This window comes from Elgaria multicarinata, chromosome 12 (assembly GCF_023053635.1).
Source record: "Elgaria multicarinata webbii isolate HBS135686 ecotype San Diego chromosome 12, rElgMul1.1.pri, whole genome shotgun sequence".
Taxonomy (NCBI): domain Eukaryota; kingdom Metazoa; phylum Chordata; class Lepidosauria; order Squamata; family Anguidae; genus Elgaria; species Elgaria multicarinata.
In genome coordinates this window covers 20,072,822-20,090,653 of record NC_086182.1, presented here as the reverse complement: position 1 = coordinate 20,090,653, position 17,832 = coordinate 20,072,822, and the positions used below count along the sequence as shown (strand labels likewise).

The following is a 17,832-nucleotide window of genomic DNA, read 5'->3' as shown; positions in this document are numbered from 1 at the left end:
GTGTTTTGGATAATTTTATTGTTTCCTGCCTAATTTAATTTTGGGTTGTTGTTGTTTGTTATATCCAGTAGAGGCTGGTGGCTCCAATTTCCGTGGGGCTGTGAATCCATTATGGGTTTCAGTCAGAACCAGCCAGAACTCTAAGGGAGCTATCCAAGGTGTTGAACCTCACCTCCTTGCCCCCAGTAGTTTCAGCCCCTTGCATAGCTCCTTTAGAGTTCTGGCTGAAATGGATTCACAGCCTCACCGAAATCGGAGCCACCAGCCTTCCACTGGTCTCTCATTATTACTCTACCCCTTTCCTATCTCTATGGCGGCTAGCCCGCCGGCGAGCTGGCAGCACTTCCGGCTTTCTTCGGGCTCCACATCCGGGTCAAAGGGCTCGCGGGCTTCCGCTTCGTTAGTTTCCTCACAGCCTTTGAGGCGAGACGGGTGACGTGGGTGGGGCCCTGGCCGGAGCCGAGTCGGACCTCCCCCTGGCGTGTGGTGGGCTCGGGTGAGAATGAAGCGCCTTCGCCCGTTGGTGGTCGAAGCCGACGGCTGAGGGGCTGGCTGGGTGGGCGTCGGGGGACTTGGCCCTCCACAGGGACCCGCCGAGGCGAATCCCTCGGGGGAGGGATGGGGATTGGGGCCGCTTTCCCCCGCCGCCATTGCGATGGCTGCTGCGGTGGTGCCATTTCCGATAGGGACGGCCAGAAACAGAGCTTGTGGGATCTGTGTGGGAGAATATCTGTCTATCTATATCCCAAACGCCGAAGTCAGACCTAGGAGCAAAATAGTGGGTGTGGATGTGGCTGTGGAGTTAATTGCCTGCTGCGCCCCGTGAGCCATAGGCTGTATATTCAAATATAAACCGTCATCCTGCATTGAGCAAGGGGTTGGACTTGATGGCCTTGAAGGCCCCTTCCAACTCTGCTATTCTGTGATTCTATGATCTGAATTACAATGGGGTGTTGGTGGGTGCTCCTAATGCAAAGAATCAAAGTGGCTAGTGGGGTTACACAATGGCCTGTCAGTGGCTACTAGTATTGATGGCTAAATGCAACAACCTCTTTCTCCCCTGTGAGGGAAGGTTACTCAACTGGGATTGTTTAGCTTGGAAAAGAGGGGAGACATGATAGAGGTTGTATGAGATTATGCATGGGGTGGAGAACGCGGATAAGGAGACACTTTTCTCCCTCTCTCAAAATACTAGAACCCGGGTTTCCCATGAAACTGATTGGGAGATCCAGGACAAATAAAAGGAAGTATTTCTTCACACAACGCATAGTTAAATTATGGAATTCATTACCACAATCTGGATGGCTTCAAAAGGGGGTTGGATAAATTCCTGGAGGCAAAGGCTATCAATGGCTACTAGCCCTGATGGTTGTGTGCTATCTCCAGTATTCGAGGCAGTAAGCCTGTGTGCACCAGTTGCTGGGGAACATGGGTGGGAGGGTGCTATTGCAGTGTGTCCTGCTTGTTCATCCCTGGCTGATGGCTGGTTGGCCACTGTGTGAACAGTGTGCTGGACTGGATGGACCCTTGGTCTGATCCAGCATGGGTCTTCTTGTGACCTGCTCAAAAGGCAACCAATTAATTAGATGAGGGGAATAAAGCTTAAGAGAGAAGTGAGTAGCGCAAGATTAGCCAAAGCAAACAAAAAACTTTCAGTTTTACTTTCTATTATTAAGCTATTTGGAATCAGAAATTCTTACTGATCTACAGGAATTGGCCAGAGAACTACCAGTAGATTCCAGTCTACTGCTCTTGGCTCCAGAAAGTAGAATTGGTCTAGTTTAGGAAAATAGGGAGCTGTACTAACTTGGATTTAGGGATGCTTGAAGAATTTGTTTTGTGAGAAATTTGATACAGACTGGCCTGATCCACACTTCCTGGAGTAATGAGCAGATCAGAGTGCACTTATTCTTCGGGATTTCACATTTCTCTGCATTTTGCAATACAGTTCTTGGCTAAAAAAATAAATAAATGCCCACTCCCCATCCAGAATACATATTTTAGGATGCAATGTATTTAGAAGTGGGTACTTAAGGTTAAAATATGTTTAGAAATGCTTATTCTGTGAGGAAAACAAATGTGAATTTAAATACAGATTTTCATCACTTTTATTAAAGTGCAGATTAATGTGTAAGTGGGGTGGAGCAATTTATAAATGAACACATGCAAAACTGACGGGGACTAGAAGCAGACTGGTCCTTCCATTCTCTAATTGCGTCAGAGTATTTGTCCATCAAGCCGGATATTGCCTACTCTTAGCCATGGCTTTGTAGCACCTCAGGCTGATTAAATGAACCCTTCTATACACCTTTCACAGTGGTTTCAGCCTTAACTCCATGGTGTAGTTGTCTTGTGGTGTATCTTTTAAAAAAACTAATAAGCTTATTGTCAACTAGAGGCTGCTCCAACAGATGTGTGAAGCATGATCCTCAGTTGATACTACGAAAATTTCATACCTGTTATTCAGTCTCAGGGCTCCCCAAGCAGCTAACAATAATACTAGAACTAGAAGAAAAACAATACAATACGAATAGGAGATCCAAACAATGGCAGATTAATATCAGATTAAAATAACAGTCTAAAAGCTTTAAAATCTCAGAGGTCTGGCTAAACAAAAAAAGTTTCTCTGATCCCAGAAATGAATTGTACTGGCTAAGCCTCCCTGGAGTTCAATAACTAAAAAGGTCAAAACCCACCTTAAATAAGGGTCTGTAAGGATGAACTTTGTATCTGGGCCATTAGTAGACCCAGAGTAGTTCACACATTCAAAATAAGCTTATTAAAATCTCGGTGTGTTTGGGAAGCGATTTCTATAATCACTGTTGTATTCTTGCTTTATTCAACGAATTATTATTATTACATATATTATTTCCTGCTTTTTCCCCAATACTGGACCTTTAAAAAAAAAACATAGGGAGACTTGCAATATAGCCTCATTCTGGCTCCTATATTTTATACAAAAAACGTTGAAGCTTTCTTTGGAAAGAGCATCTATTATGTTGAATGCCTCTTTTAAATTATAGGACACGGTGCGTTTATCTGAGCCAGATGCATTTACCTGAGATGAATATTTTGTCAGGCCCTAGTTGTATTCACATAAATAAATGTCACGGAAATCAGTAGGATTTACTCCGAAGTAAGTGCATATAGGGTTGCAGTGTTGTTTTCAATCTTCCTGTGCTTTGTTTTCTGGTGTGTAAAGCATTCAGGTTCAGATACCTAATTAGAAATATGTATTGGCATTTATTTTCACAGTATCAGAAATAAAATAATGCTGTTTTCACTTTTAAATTGCTTGATTTTTTTGTAAGTGTTTTTCTTCCCTTCTGCCTTTGTTTAGGTCATCAGAGAAGTTTAAGTAGCTACAACAATGAAGCTTTACAGTCTAAGTGTCCTTTACAAAGGAGATCCCAAAGTGCATTTACTGAAAGCTGCCTATGATGTGTCGTCATTTAGCTTTTTCCAGAGATCCAGGTATGTTTCCACACCATCAGGATAGCTACTGGGACCCTTTCCCAGTTCCCTTTAATGCTTTTTTATGTTCCTTTGAAAGGTTTGAATTTGTACTGTGTTGGTCTCTTTGAGATAGCTGCATGGAACTCACAATGGTGAATGGTTATTAATCCTTTTTGTTCAGGGAATTGTCTGTGACTTAAAAAAAATAGTACAGGAAATCTTCTATGCTAGCTGACAAAAATTACTTTTTTGTTAGCATAAGCTATGATAGACTCAGCAACTATGATCTTATTTTAAATAATTAATTTAATTAAGGGCTTAAAAGGTTTGCCAGTTGTACCAACCTGAATAAATTTGCTTTGCAAGCTAAACACAAACAGCTTTGAGTGTGCTCACGCCTCTACTCTAATGTCCCACTAATTGTGTTTGTTAAGTGTACCCAAGTAAACATTAACATTGCAGTGTTTTTGGATTTGGTCCCTGAATACTGGGGCCTTCTTGCCACAAAATTATATTTTTAAATTGGACTACCCAAAACTGCTACAGCAACTCAAAATCATTTTCCCTCGCTGCGTATGTATTTCTTTGAGCACAATTTCTTTAATAGTTTTTTTTAAAGCATAGCTTAGCCTACAGTTATTCACACAGTTCATAGGTAGAGGCTGCTACCAAAATTTTTGACAGGTGGGGACCTTAGTTGACTGGACACTTAACACCCATAGACAAGGCTTTTTTATGGGTTTTCGGTTTAGAGCTGCATTACAAAACTGACTCCCCCCCCTTTTTTTTTTAATGAAATCTTGCACTCTGCCTTTCTGGCTGCATCCGGAGACAACACAATAGTCAACACTGTGCTAATAGTCAACTCCACAGATGACTATTATCATGTTGTCTTGGGTACCACCCTAGTCATCCGTGGGGTTGACTATTAGCACAGTGTTTACTATTGCCCACCCCAACCCCCTCTCTCTGTCTTCTCCACTGAATAGTGGCGCTGGTTCCCATGATAATCCCCCTTTGTGCCGGGTCCCCCCACTGTCAGTACCTGGCACCATACTCCCCTCTTCCTGTTCCGACGGTGGGCTGACCTGGCATTCATGCAAACCAGCACCACATGGGACGATCGTGGGCCCCCCATGTTCCCCGGGATGTGCGCGTCCCATCCCTGCCGATATCCTTGACAGTGTCAGGCCAGCATCTTCCTCTGCTAAGTGTGGCAGAGGGCTACACTCGCCTGACTCTGTCAAGGACATCGTCAGGCCAACGTCTCCCTACGCCATGCTGGGATATCCATTTAGAAATAGGGTCGGAGGATGGAAGCATCCCCCCAGCCTCATTTTCAAATGGATAGCAGAGGGGAGGATTCTCCTGCAGTGAGCGTACCCCCCGCCCCGCTATCCGTTTGAGGATATCGGTATTATTATTATTATTATTTATTTATATAGCACCATCAGTGTACATGGTGCTGTACAGAGTAAAACAGTAAATAGCAAGACCCTGCCGCATAGGCTTACAGGGCATAGAGGGAGACAGTGAGTGTCTCCACGCCCTGCCGATATCCACAATTGGGCTTTGAGTATCAGGCGGAGGGGGGACTTCTTTCACGGGTTGATGCTGCCGCCACAGGAGAAATCCTTACACCGCTTTGCCCTGATCTCCATTTGTGCACACCCAGGAATCACATGGGAAGCCGCACGATTGGCAGCTCCCCCCCCCCCCCCCCGGTGTTTCCCGGGATGAATGACACATGCCTACAGAGCCGCACTGGCCAAGAGTGGCAGGGGTTTCTGCCGCTCTTGCCTCGTGACTCTACAGGCATGTGAAATAGTCAACAGAGCCTGCCACAATAATCAGTGGTTGTGCAGATAGTCAGTGCTACACACCGTTGATTATTGATGCTGGTTATTTCTGTGAAACAACCAACCGTTGTGTGGAAAATGCTTGCCAGACAACACAATATGCAACGGTGGGCTATTTAATCAACTGTTGACTATTGTGTTGTCTGAACCCAGTCTTTGTTTCGAGAAGGCAGATTTTAAGTAAGTAGTTTTGCACTATGGATGTTTTGCAGTGGGTTTTATTGCAACGTCACCGCTATTAAAATTGCTTTTCTTCTGGAATCCATGTGGCTCCCAAAACTATTTGGTGAATGTGGGGAGCTTTGGTTTTTAATTGTGGGGCACGCTTCTCTTTTTAGTGTTCAGGAATTCATGACCTTCACAAGTCAGCTGATAGTAGAGCGTTCCGAGCCTGGCAGCAGAGCTTCTGTAAAGGAACAAGGTAAGAGTACACAATGGTTTGGATTACAGAGAAATGCACAGGTCATTAAATAAGGGTGTAAACTTGCAAAGATTCCAACGTATGGAACTTGCAGTTGAGGCTTGCCCTTACCTGCATCTTTCATGTGACAGCTGCTTTTTGAGCAGAAAGAGAACATTTGTGTTCTTTGGTGGAGTAAATAGTTTTTGTTGCTTCTCCTGATTGAATTACTTCGACTAATTTGGTAGGGTTTCAAATCATCTTTTAAACACGCCTCCTAATAAGAAATGAGCTGGCCATTGCCATGAGCGTGACTTAATCCTGCTTGTTTGGTGAATTTTTTTTATTTATTTATCATACTTATACCCCGCTCCTCAGCCAAAAAAGGCTCTCGGAAATGGCTATCATTTGTATAAGAATGTGCCATATATTGACATTTGTCTTGAGTAATTTTAGTTATTTCATCCTGCTCATATTGGTCTTTGACTTAAGTATACATTGTAGGGCAAATGGTTGTAGCAGCAGCAGTGGGCCCGGGGAATTCTAGAATTTAGTGCAGATTGAATCTCTGCCAAGTCATATGCTGAATGATGCTTCAGTGTTCCATAATGGAAAATTCAGCAGCTGCAGAAACTTGCCTGACAGCAAATTGCCTGTTCCTTATTGCCCCAATTGAACACAAACTCTGGCCTCCTGAAATAGCTTCAATTTTCCATAATGACAGCATCATTTTGTCCGATTTATCGTGTTCACCCTACTCAGTAAACGGTTGTAAAATCTTGTACTGTGCCATCTACACCAGTTTGCTAGAGTCTTTCTGACTTTGTCTTGTTCTGTATTTCTGAACTTCTCTGATCCTGTATTTTCTATGTGCTGATGCCCCTTGTGTTTACTTTTTTCTAAAAAATAATAAGAGTGTTAGGATTCCAGAACATGGAACCCTAACATACATTTTTCGGACCAGAAAAACATTGAATCCTTCTAGTTGTGGAGAAAGCTTGCTGGCGGTATCTGATGATTATTCAGTGTTTTGCAGAGAGCCTTACTCATTCTCCTATGACTACTATTGCCTGTCCAATATTTAATCTATCCCCATTGTTTATGCCTTTGCTGTAGCTACTTATTCCCTTATTATAAAAATACATTTTAGTGCAGGGTATGTATCTATGTTGTCTAGACTAGGTACCATATGAAGAAGTCCTAATGCTGTTACCTATCTTTGTGTTAGCTCCTCCCCATCTGTATTCACAGAGCTGCAGATGACTTTATGCCCCCCCCCTTGAATTTTTGGCCAAAGAGGTTTTTCCTGTGGTGTCTACTACAGTTCTACACAAACATAGTTCTTCTTTAGTTTGGAAAGTGTCCTAGATCTGCAGTGGGGGAATTTCATTCACTTTTTCAAAGTGAAGTCCATATAAAGACTTGGAGCTGATGAATTCCGAATCTACTTGCCTCCAGAATATGCGATCCTGAAAATGCATGCTGAAATGGGGGTATTCCTAAATGTGCTTGTTATCGGCCTGTGCTGTACTCTCATGAACACTAAGGAACTTTATGTGTGAACAGCTGTGAATCTTTCATTTTTCTCTTTGCTTCAGAATACCTCTGCCATGTTTACGTGCGGAATGATGGGTTGGCCGGAGTGGTGATCGCAGATAATGAATATCCACCCCGGGTCTGTTTCACCTTGCTGGATAAGGTAAGCTTGAACCAGAGTGGCTTATGTCTCTGCAGATGAGCTCCAGGGAGAACATAAAGTAGAAACTCTAGTGTGCTTTCAGAGCTAAAGGTCTGCCTTGGTTATAGATAAAATGTTGGCTCAATTGGGACATCACACCAAGCCGTGATTTGTGCTTTAGAAGCCAAGTTTAAAGCTGAGCCAAAAGGTTAGCAAGAGGCGGAGTTTGCATTTTGGTAGTTTTCTTGGGGAGGACTTATAAAATTCAAAGGGTAAAACATTGGCAGCTGTTGTGCAGCGGTAGCAATGACTGGGCAGCTGCTGGCCACCCTCCCTCTACCTCTGAAGAGATGTGATGATACCCCCAATGGTGGATGCCATTCCCAGCCGGAATAATGCTATATGATGTAGGAGATTGATGGCTGTTGAAAGGAGCACTTTGTGCTGCCTCAGGACAAGGAGTGGAGACAAAATAGGGCTGCAACAGAAGAGGCTGGCCGTTTCTCCCCCTCCCTCCAGTTCGGCTGAGAACTTTCAGCCCTGTTCTGCCCGCGCTGTAGTTTGAGCATCCAAATGTATAACAGGCAAATCTGTTTAGAGACGCTTGTTTGCTTTTTTTCTCAGGCAGCGCTGTTACCATAACTGCTTTGTCGATCAGACGTTGTACCAAGCAGATTGGCAAACCAAGAATTGCAACTTGGACATCAAACCATAGTTGGGTTTCCTTAGCCATGGTTGGTGTGATATCTGAATTAGGTCAGGTTTGGGAGTGTTTGACTTGCCACAACATCGTCTATGACAGCCTATTAGTGTTTTTTTTAATATTCTGGTCTTCTGGTAAACTTGGGCTTCCCAGACGATTTGAATCTGACAAGTATCTGGAAAACAGACCCGCTTAGTTTCCGAGATGGAACTATTCAGGGTGTCTCAGTGCTTGTGTGTTCTATTAAGGCTACAAACTCAGACTGATTTTGAGTTATTATTGACTATGAGCTTGGTCAGAACTCAGAACTGCCTCCATATTTACTTGTTTTGTTTGTTTTGTAGTAGAAAAGGTGGAGAGAAACTTGATGTCATTTGTCTGTTGTTGCAGTTGACAGTGATAATTCAGGTTACACAGGGAGCTGTCTTTGACAGTCTGCTTATTTCAACATTTGTTTATTTCAAAGTTTGTATACCACCTTTCAGGGTTAACTTTTCCAAGGCAGCTCGCGTCTTATGAACGCATAAACAGTCCTATGAAATTCATAATAGAATATATAAAATAGGCCTGCCTCTACACACACAAATGAATATGGACGCAATATTATTAAAAAACAACAGTGGAGGAACATTTCAGCCTCCCAGGACATTACGTAACTGACCATAAAGTGGCCATTCTTGACCAAAGGAAATTCAAATTTCACATGAAACGGTTAAATTGCAATACATCAAGAGGTTCAGTTCTATGACCTGTGGCTAGAATTTTATCACATTACATATGTTAATTAGCTTACCAATGCCAGGGGGCTTGTATTGTCACCAATTGTTTTGTGAATGTAATTGTCACTGTCTATACTTACTGCATTTCATTTCCCTGGAACCTCACTGTTTACAATCCCCCCTCCCCGGCCCATGTGTATATATCTTTAATGAAGGATAACACTTCATGCACTTGGTGAAGTTCCCTGTAGTCCACAGAAGCTTCAGTTAGTCTTTAAGGTGTTGCTTTGCCACAAACTCTTTCTTTCTTTGCTGCAGCACTGACTAGCATGGCTACCCACCTGAAAATATAAAATTTTCCCGCAAGCTCATTATAATAACCTCAGATAGTGCACATCAAGAGCTATGTGTCCAACAGCATTTTTAGGCTTCAGGACAAATGAACTGGGTTGCCATTCTGCTTGTTTTATTTCATCTGAGTGCTCCCCTTTTGGCGTATTTGTCAGGGCCTTTGGCCAGTACAATAAACTTGATTGATTGATTTAAAGTACTTGCCCATAATCCTGAAGTCTCTGTGATGGGAGTGAAAGATACCTACTGTTTCTTTGCATTGCAGGTGCTAGATGAATTCTCAAGGCAGGTTGATAGGATAGACTGGCCTTCTGGAACCCCAGCAACAATAAACTACACAGCATTGGATGGCTATCTTAGTAAATACCAGGTATGGTTGGACTAAACCAGCAGTTTGAAAGGAAACAGGCTGTAATGGGGTCGGGTATCTGTGCAAGGCAGCCTCCTTGATTTCTTCCAGCGTAATAACTTCGTGCACTTTTAATCATGAACTAAAATGGCTTTCATTTTAGGGGATTAAAATATGCATAGTTTTAACTCAAATCTTGTCTCCTTACCTTTCCATGCATATTTTTATTTTACTATTGTTTAGCCTGCTTATTTTTAAAAAATGGATTTGGTCTTATTGATTCAACATCTGGTATGATGTGATTGAAGATGCTGCTTTACTGGTCACTTTCATCCCACATGCCATGACTACAGCTGGTTTTTACTATGTTTTGTAAGATGAAACATAGTGAAGAGCCTATAATTTGTAAGCAGAGGGGGAGACATTTTTTTTTATCAAACCTACAGGTGTCGAAGTGTATGATTTGGGCCATGCATGTGTGCACAGCTTTGTGTCTTTGGAATAATCCACTTTCCTGCTTATTCCAATGTGTAATTAAAATCCTAATGAGGATCTCTAGTGTCTTGGCTATAATTTTCTGAAGTAAAATGTTTCTTTTTTTAAGAATCCCCGTGAAGCAGATGCAATGACAAAAGTGCAAGCAGAGTTGGATGAGACCAAAGTCATCCTGGTAAGGGACAGCATCTTGCATTACCACCATATGGCATTATCTCACGTGCGCGGTTTACATGGCTTTGATGTGGAAGCACTTTTAAACCAGCAAACGCTGAGATATAGTGATGAGGTCATTTACTGTGTCTGTGACTGAATGCTGGATTAGGGAATAGGAGGAGTAAAGCTAGTAAGCAGAGATGCTCTTCTGTGCACACTAGAAGCTGAACTGGGAGACTTTGTCATGACCATTTTGAAAATGAGGGAGAGGAGAGGATGAACGGTCTCCTGGACTCCTGCAACTTCACCGAATACACACTAAAACAGAGTATTCCTCAGGCTAGTTGGGAGCTTCAACGGTATCGGCTTCACAACTCTTTCCCACACGACTTTGAAAGATGCAAAATTGCACGCCCCTTGTATTTAAATAGATGTGCTCTTCTGCAGTGTGATGGACTCCCTCGTGTTCTGATTCGTGGGCGTAACTGGCTCTTAAACGAGTCTTTGAAAAGCCACTTGTAATTCTGCAAGCGGAGATGAAAACAGGATGCAATCGGGTGGAACTAGGTCATGACTACTACCTTAGCTATGAACCTCTTTCGCCGCTTATTGCGTTATCTCTGAGTTCATCTCTAATAATGAATATAGTGTTCCTTGACGTGGCGTAAAACCTCTTGAATATCCTGTTTTATGCTCATCCCTCAGAGTTGCTACCTTCTCCACAATTTAGGAGTGACCTGATTGTAATGGAGTATGTGATTTCCATTCAAATGAATGGATACTTCTTATGGGCAGAGATTGCTGTTTTTAATCCTGCTTCCTGTTAGCCTGCCCAAGTAACGGGGGGGGGGGGAGCGGATTGGGAGCTAAACTGAATTTTTAAGCTCCCTGCAGAGCATGGAAGCAGCTAGAAAGGGAACTATTTAACATCTCTTAAATCACAGGCTGGTGTTGCCTCTCAGCTATTCTTAGGGTACAAAGAACTACTTCTCTGGGCTAAGCAGTGAAGCTTTGAGATTTTCTTAATTGAAGATCTGTATACAACTCTTACCAAGTTTAGATCATGATTGTGGGCATTGAGATCATCTTTAAGCATCTGAAAACTGGGTCTTATACTTAGTTATTGGATCTTTCCCATAATCTTAATTTCTAGTTAAGACTTTAAATGGTCCATTGGACCCTACTAGCAGATTGATATTTATTTATTTATTGCAGTTATATACCGCTCCCATAGCCAGAGCTCTCTGGGCGGTTTACAGAAATTCTAAAATTAAGATTAAAACAAGTATACAAAATTTAAAATTCTAAAACACAGAACATACACACATAAAGCATTAAAAACCGTTAAAAAAACGTTTAGTATCAAAAACATTGTGAGGAGGGTTAAAATAAGTTAAAATTCAAATCTGCCTGCCTTACAAACAAAATCAAATCAAGCTATAAGTAGGAGAAAAACTTTCTAATCTCCAACAGTACAATTGCCAGGTATGCCTCTCAGGGCAGGAAATATCAAAGAAAGGGTAGCAAAACTGAAAGACCTACACTGTCGCTTTTTAAAGTAAAAGAGCGAGGGACATGAAGCAGATTCTTCCCCCTGGGCATAAAAGGAGGGGTAGTTCATATAGGGCAAAAGCACTCTTGTTGTATAAATGTCTTTTTTCTTAAATTCTGGCTTTAGATTTTACACACCTTTCTGTCAGGGCCCAGTGTGAGAGTGGAAAGGGATTAATAAATATGTGTAATGGGGGAAGAAAATAAGAGAGAGTCTGTGTGAGAGCCAGAGTTGTGCAAAGGGCAAACACCGAGTTCCTTCACTTTTAAGAGCAAACTCGCTCTTTCTAAGCTTCTTCCAAACCACAAACTGCCATTATAAGCGGTGGTGGGTGGGATGGGAGCTTTCAAGTTGAGCTCTGCAGGGTGGTGTCATCATAGCCCTATTGATTCATAGACTTGCTGACTGCAGCAGCTTGTGCATCTTGATTTAAAAGGTTCACTGGGCACCTACAGTCTCTCATTTCAGCTTTGTCTCTTCACACTTAGCACAATACAATGGAGTCTTTGTTAGAACGAGGAGAGAAACTGGATGACTTGGTGTCCAAATCAGAGGTTCTTGGAACTCAGTCAAAAGCCTTCTACAAAACTGTAAGTGTATTCTGGCTAGAGGCCTGATCATTCTGTGACATCCATTCATTCTCTGTTTTTCTAGAAGGATATTTGTGGGTTAGTGAGTGTGCGGGGACTTCTGAGGCAAAGTGGGGGGTTCTGGGAACCAAGCAAGGTGAAACTCTTTAAGCATTACGTGTTTCATGCCCGTAACGATTAAAGCCTAATGAGATTTTGGTTTCAAACTTATCTCTTTCCTGTGAAATATAATGGCTTGTTGGTCCAATGTAAGGTGTTTTTCCCCCTGTATAATACCATATTTCTTCGATTGTAAGATGCCATCGATTGTAAGACTAATTTCAGTACCACCAACAGAAAAAAATAAATAAGACACACCCGCGATTCTAAGACGCACCCCGTTTTTAGAGATGTTTATAGGGGGAAAAGTGCATCTTAAAATTGAAGAAATACAGTAATAATAATAGTAATTAATAAATAATAATACATATTTATTTATTACCTGCCTCTGGATAGAGGCGGGGAACATCTTTAAATAAAAAATGCATAAAACTGATTAAAAACATATAAAACGAATACATTATTAAAATAACAGCCAAACATCTTAAAATTTGACTCATAGGCCTGCCGGAAGAGATCAGTCTTTATAGCTTTTTTACATTCAGAAAGACTGTTAAGTTGGCGAATCTCTTCCGGCAGGCCATTCCACAGTCTGGGAGCGGCAGAAGAGAAGGTCCTGTGGGTAATGGTTGTCAGCCTAGTTTTGGCTGACAGAAGTCAATTCTTCCCAGAGGACCTGAGTGTGCAGGGCGGATTGTACTGGAGAAGGCGATTCCGCAGGTAACCAGGACCCAAACCATGTAGGGCTTTAAAGGTAATAAGTTGTAATAAGTTGAATTGCTTTGTGTTTAGAGTTATAAATGGAAGTCCAAATAGATAATCATATCCTAGCCCTAAAGCCATTGGCATTTTACCTCTCAAATATCTTGTTCTGGTTTGGTCCACACCTGCTGTAAGGAGAAACGCTGCGAATGAACATGAAGTTCAAGACCTTGTGCCCCCCACCCCAAAGAATTTGGGGTGGCCAGGAAATAAATTGTGGGGAGAAATTCATAGCAGGTACAGAGCACCAAAAGAGTCAAATTAAGCTTGCAAGTAAGCTAAATCTGATCTTTTTGGTGCCCTGTAGGAGCTATGGACACCATTCCCTCCCGCATTTATTTTGGGTTGGCCTGCAGCAGGGGGGTTGGGAGGGTGGCAAAATGGGCCATGGGCCGCCTGAAGTTGCCCACTCATGCTTTAGAGCCTCCCTCCCCCCCCCCCCACCCCAAAGCTAGGTGTGTGATGACAAGCAAACTTTGTGGCACCACCCACATATGTGGGATTTGCATCTCTTGTCCAGGATGTTACTGGAATTGTTATATTGTGTCTGCTGGATTTTTGTCACTTTGGGGCTTCCGTTGCTTCCTGTGGGTTTTAATTGTTGTATTTGCTATTTTTATTTTATTTATATGTAAACCTCCCTGGGAGCTTTTTCAACTGAAATGTGCCATACGCCTCCATGACAAATACATAAACTGGGATGATGCTGGCATGAGATGAGGTTGCTGTATGGGCTCCTTCCATGTTGCCCCTGGCTTCTCAAATTATCTATGCACCGTTGGTTCCCATGCCACAAAGCTAACTTCAGAGGAGGCCTCTGGTTTGATTTGCTATGAACGTATAAATGGAATTTTCTCTCACTCTCTCAACGTGTGTGTGCTTCTTTTAAACTGTGGTCCAGGCCCGCAAGCAGAACTCGTGCTGTGAGATCATGTGACCCTATCGGCTGTGGCCCACCACCTGCTCTGGACTATCAGGCCTTCATTCACATTCAGGACTCCCGGAACGAGGCAGTAAGAAGATGTACCCCAGAACTACCTACAGTGGCTGTCCTTGTCTCCAGATTTAGCCACCTCAGCCAGACTGGATGCATGGAATGGGATATTATGACGGGGTTCATGAATTTAAAACAATCTCTTTTTTTCCCTTTTCTTGGAAAGAAGGTATCTTGCATGTCAAGATGCTTGTATTATGGGGGTGAAGATAGATCCTGACTTTTAACCAAAGGGGCTACTGCTCTGGCAGACTGATTGATGTGTGTTAGACTATGTGGGGCTTTTTGCCCTGCATTTTTCTGAAATCTGCTAGTAGATGTGGACTCTGGCCTGCATCTATCACCGTTTTCTCATGTAACACTAAGAAAACAGTTTGACCATCTGAAGGTTGCAAGCCAGTAACAAGACGTGATTTGCCCGTCTCAGTACTGCATCTAGTGATGGGGATGATTTTGTTTGCTAAAATGTTCTCTGCTACTGTTGGAAGCAAAGCAGAACCCATGTCAACTTCCAGCCCGTTCAGAATCATCCAGGGACCATCTGTGGACTGGCACAACTAGTTGAAAGACCTGGGGTACCCTGAGAACTGGTTCTGCTTTGTAATCTCGCAGAAGAGCTCAGAGCGGCTGGGGAAAGGGATTCCTAGGGAGAGCTTGGACTTTTGTGAAATTGCTTGGAATTATTTCCCTTGATTCAAGCTGGGGAACTCCTATCTTGGGACTATATTTGCCAAGGAGATAAGCAACAGTTGATGGTTTATCTTCACACCCAACACTACTGCCGCTTGTCAAAGACAGGGCTCATTTTAGAAAGTATGATGCGGTCCCATCTACTGGAAATCTCTTGCATCTTTAGAGCTGGTTTGGGGATGGCTTATCTGTGGGACTGGTCAATGTTCTAGTCAATGGCTTGTGTTGCTTTTGCCATGCTCTTCCATAGGAAAGGGAAGAACTGTTTTACACTCTGGATAGCCTCCTTCACTAGCAACGTGTTGTCTTATGGCTACTGTCAGGCAGTGCCCCTGCCATAGTATTAACCAGCAGCCCTTGTTGGAAACAGTGTGATTTGCCCAGAAACACTATCTGCTGCTTTGCACTAGGAGTTTTGTGGAGTGTAACTGTCCTATTTTGGGCATAGGTGTGTTAGCCGCTGAAATTGTGCATCTTGGTGTCGTCTTGTGATCTTGGCTGGGCCTACCTTCTCCTACCTGGAGTGTTTGTCTCTGCCGGCTAGTTGTGTGTAAATACAGAAAATGTTGTTACTTACGCTCTTGTCTTTCCGTCAGTGGTGCCTGAGCTCTTATCTTGTGTGAGGCAGGGATGCTATTCAACAGCTGTGGCTCCCCCCCCAAAAAAAACCTGGTCTTTTCTTACAATTGCGGGGGGTGTTTCTGCACATAGGTGAGAGAATGCATCACTCAAAATAAGCCCTGAGAGAAGCAGCTCCAGTAGTTGCCAAGAAAATGCCATGCTATTCTGATGTGTATCAGTGGGGTTGTGGGGGAATTGGTCAACTGGCTCTTACATTGTATTTGCCCAGAAACACCAACAAACACCCATCTTCTAGGCAAGGGAAGGAAAACTTCAGCTGTTGTTGGTCTCCAGTTCCAATCAGCTTCAGCCAAGATGGGAGTTATAGTCCAGCAATGTCTGGACTGCAATGGGTTTCCCCATCCCTATTTTAAATAGATTGGTTGATAACTCCAGCAACACCATTAGCAAAACCTCCTCTCTCTCCTCGAGAGGCACAGGCAAAATTGTTCTGTTATTGTGCACCAAGCTGCAGCAAAGGGGGAAAATGCCAGCATACCTAATGGTCATTGTAGGACAGAGCTGAGGCTTATTGATGGAGCTGTGAGCTGGAGTGCACTTCCTGACATGCGTTCAGTTTTGTTGTTACTGCTGCTGCTTTTGCCATGTTTGACTGCATCGATTCTGTGATGGTCTCTTGAGCAACCAGCAACTACCAGATTGCAAACATCTTGCAATTTATAAACACCTACTAAGCCAGAGCTGAAGGAGTGAAAATGGGCAAGTGAGAGACCCAGGGTTTTAATAAACTTCTGCCGTCTTAACTGACCTGGTGCAGGGTTGGCTGTGATCTAAGACTTTAACAGCTTGGCTGCATTTTCTTGCTCTCCGCACCAGGGCCCTTCCTGGGAAGGGATTGGGCCAAAGAGCACACTTCGGCCAATCAGACTTGACTCAACATTATGCAGAGGCTGTATTGGCAGAACCGATGCAGCACCCCTCTTGGTGCCAGTAATCACCAGCCTTAATTTTTCTTTCTTCCTCCCATCTCTGCTTCAGACATACCCGAGGGCATTTCGGTATTCTGAAAAGTCCATTTCTGTTGCAGTCCGTTACCTACCTTTGTGGATTGTCGCTTTGATCCTAACAAGTCCTAATATGAGGGGGTGAATAGAGGGTTGCAGTCAGTTCTGTTCCTACTTGCTGCAGAAGAGAATAGATCCCTCATGGGCTTCAGAGACTTGCCCAGAGAAGTATAGAACAAGCTAATTAGTCTTTTGCCTCCTAGGCTCCTGTGCTCCCATCCATTCCTATCCTCTTTCTAACGTGGAAGCTTTTACTAAAGATTGTATTTTAATATTGCTTAACTTCTGTATGTACTGGTTATTGGATTATACGTATATGGATAAAGTTGTCACTTGATCATTCAAAAACGACTGTGTCATATTATCTGTGCAGAATTATGGTCCTCATATTGTTGAATTGCTGGGTGTTCCTCTTGTGCTACAAGTCGAGGGGGAGGGGGGACTCTTTTCTGATCTTGCCTGTCTCCTATACCTACAGATGCATATGTATGTGTGGGGGGAAGGGAAAGAACAGATTCATAGAATCGTAGAGTTGGAAAGGGCTTATAAGGCCATCGAGTCCAACCCCCCTGCTCAGTGCAGGAATCCACCTTAAAGCATACCTCCCAGCATGGGAGAGAGCAGTTGGCAGTGCCATGACTGGTGGTCCCTGCCCTCACCTCTTACCTCCAGAATCCAGGTGTTACTATAACTATGTGTATTGTTTTGGAAAGGTAAGAAAATTCTCTCTTCTGAACAGCTACTAAAGGTAAAGGTACCCAGTGTTAGGAGTTCAGAAGCATTTCCTATTGATTATTTCTTAACTTAATCCGACTGCCTGTTGCTTCTTCCCGGGCCCATTCTGAAGGTACATAATGCACCAACCAGGTAAGTCTGGATCTGGTCAGTATATAAATGGGAAATCCTATGTATATTACTTTGAGCTCCTGGGAGGAAAGGTGGCATATAAAATGTAACTTCAGTAGGTATCACAAACAAAACCTTCTACTTCAATTAGCTGGAAAGACTAACTGCTAAGCTTACGTCCACCAGATTCTGTATAGAGAACAGCACGACTGCTAGACATTCCTTAAGGGGGCTTAAAAAGACACTTTTTAAGGAGCTTGATTTAGAAGCACAGAAGTATAGCCAAGAGAAAAAAGTTGCACCAACCGTTTTGTCCCATTTTTGTGTTTTTTGTTTTTTTTTTATTTGCAGTTTCCCGAGACAAAAACAAAGTCGGAATCATTTTTACACTTACAAGGCTCAGAAAGTAAAGACAGTGAAATGGCAAGAAAAAGAAAGGGAGAGTTAAGTCAGAAAGAGGAAAAAGATCCACCAGCATTCATGGGAC

The 17,832-nt window shown here is 43.0% G+C and overlaps 1 protein-coding gene across 1 annotated transcript; it reads left to right on the top strand.

Moving 5' to 3' along the window:
* The first annotated feature begins 399 nt into the window (after nucleotides 1-399).
* YKT6 (YKT6 v-SNARE homolog) lies at nucleotides 400-16,847 on the top strand. The gene is made up of 8 exons (XM_063138999.1): nucleotides 400-496; nucleotides 3,341-3,474; nucleotides 5,654-5,736; nucleotides 7,314-7,414; nucleotides 9,432-9,536; nucleotides 10,120-10,185; nucleotides 12,207-12,308; nucleotides 14,071-16,847. The coding sequence occupies exons 2-8, from the start codon at nucleotides 3,371-3,373 to the stop codon at nucleotides 14,104-14,106; spliced, it is 597 nt and encodes a 198-aa protein (XP_062995069.1). The 5' UTR covers nucleotides 400-496; nucleotides 3,341-3,370; the 3' UTR covers nucleotides 14,107-16,847.
* The last annotated feature ends 985 nt before the right edge of the window (nucleotides 16,848-17,832 follow it).

What these genes read in the sequence shown, in the direction of transcription:
- YKT6 (XM_063138999.1), top strand. Translation starts at nt 3,371, where the DNA reads ATGAAGCTTTACAGTCTAAGTGTCCTTTACAAAGGAGATCCCAAAGTG. An exon ending in GTTTCACCTTGCTGGATAAG is followed by an intron (nt 7,415 to 9,431) that starts GTAAGCTTGAAC and finishes TTTGCATTGCAG; the next exon opens with GTGCTAGATGAATTCTCAAG. An exon ending in GCTATCTTAGTAAATACCAG is followed by an intron (nt 9,537 to 10,119) that starts GTATGGTTGGAC and finishes TCTTTTTTTAAG; the next exon opens with AATCCCCGTGAAGCAGATGC.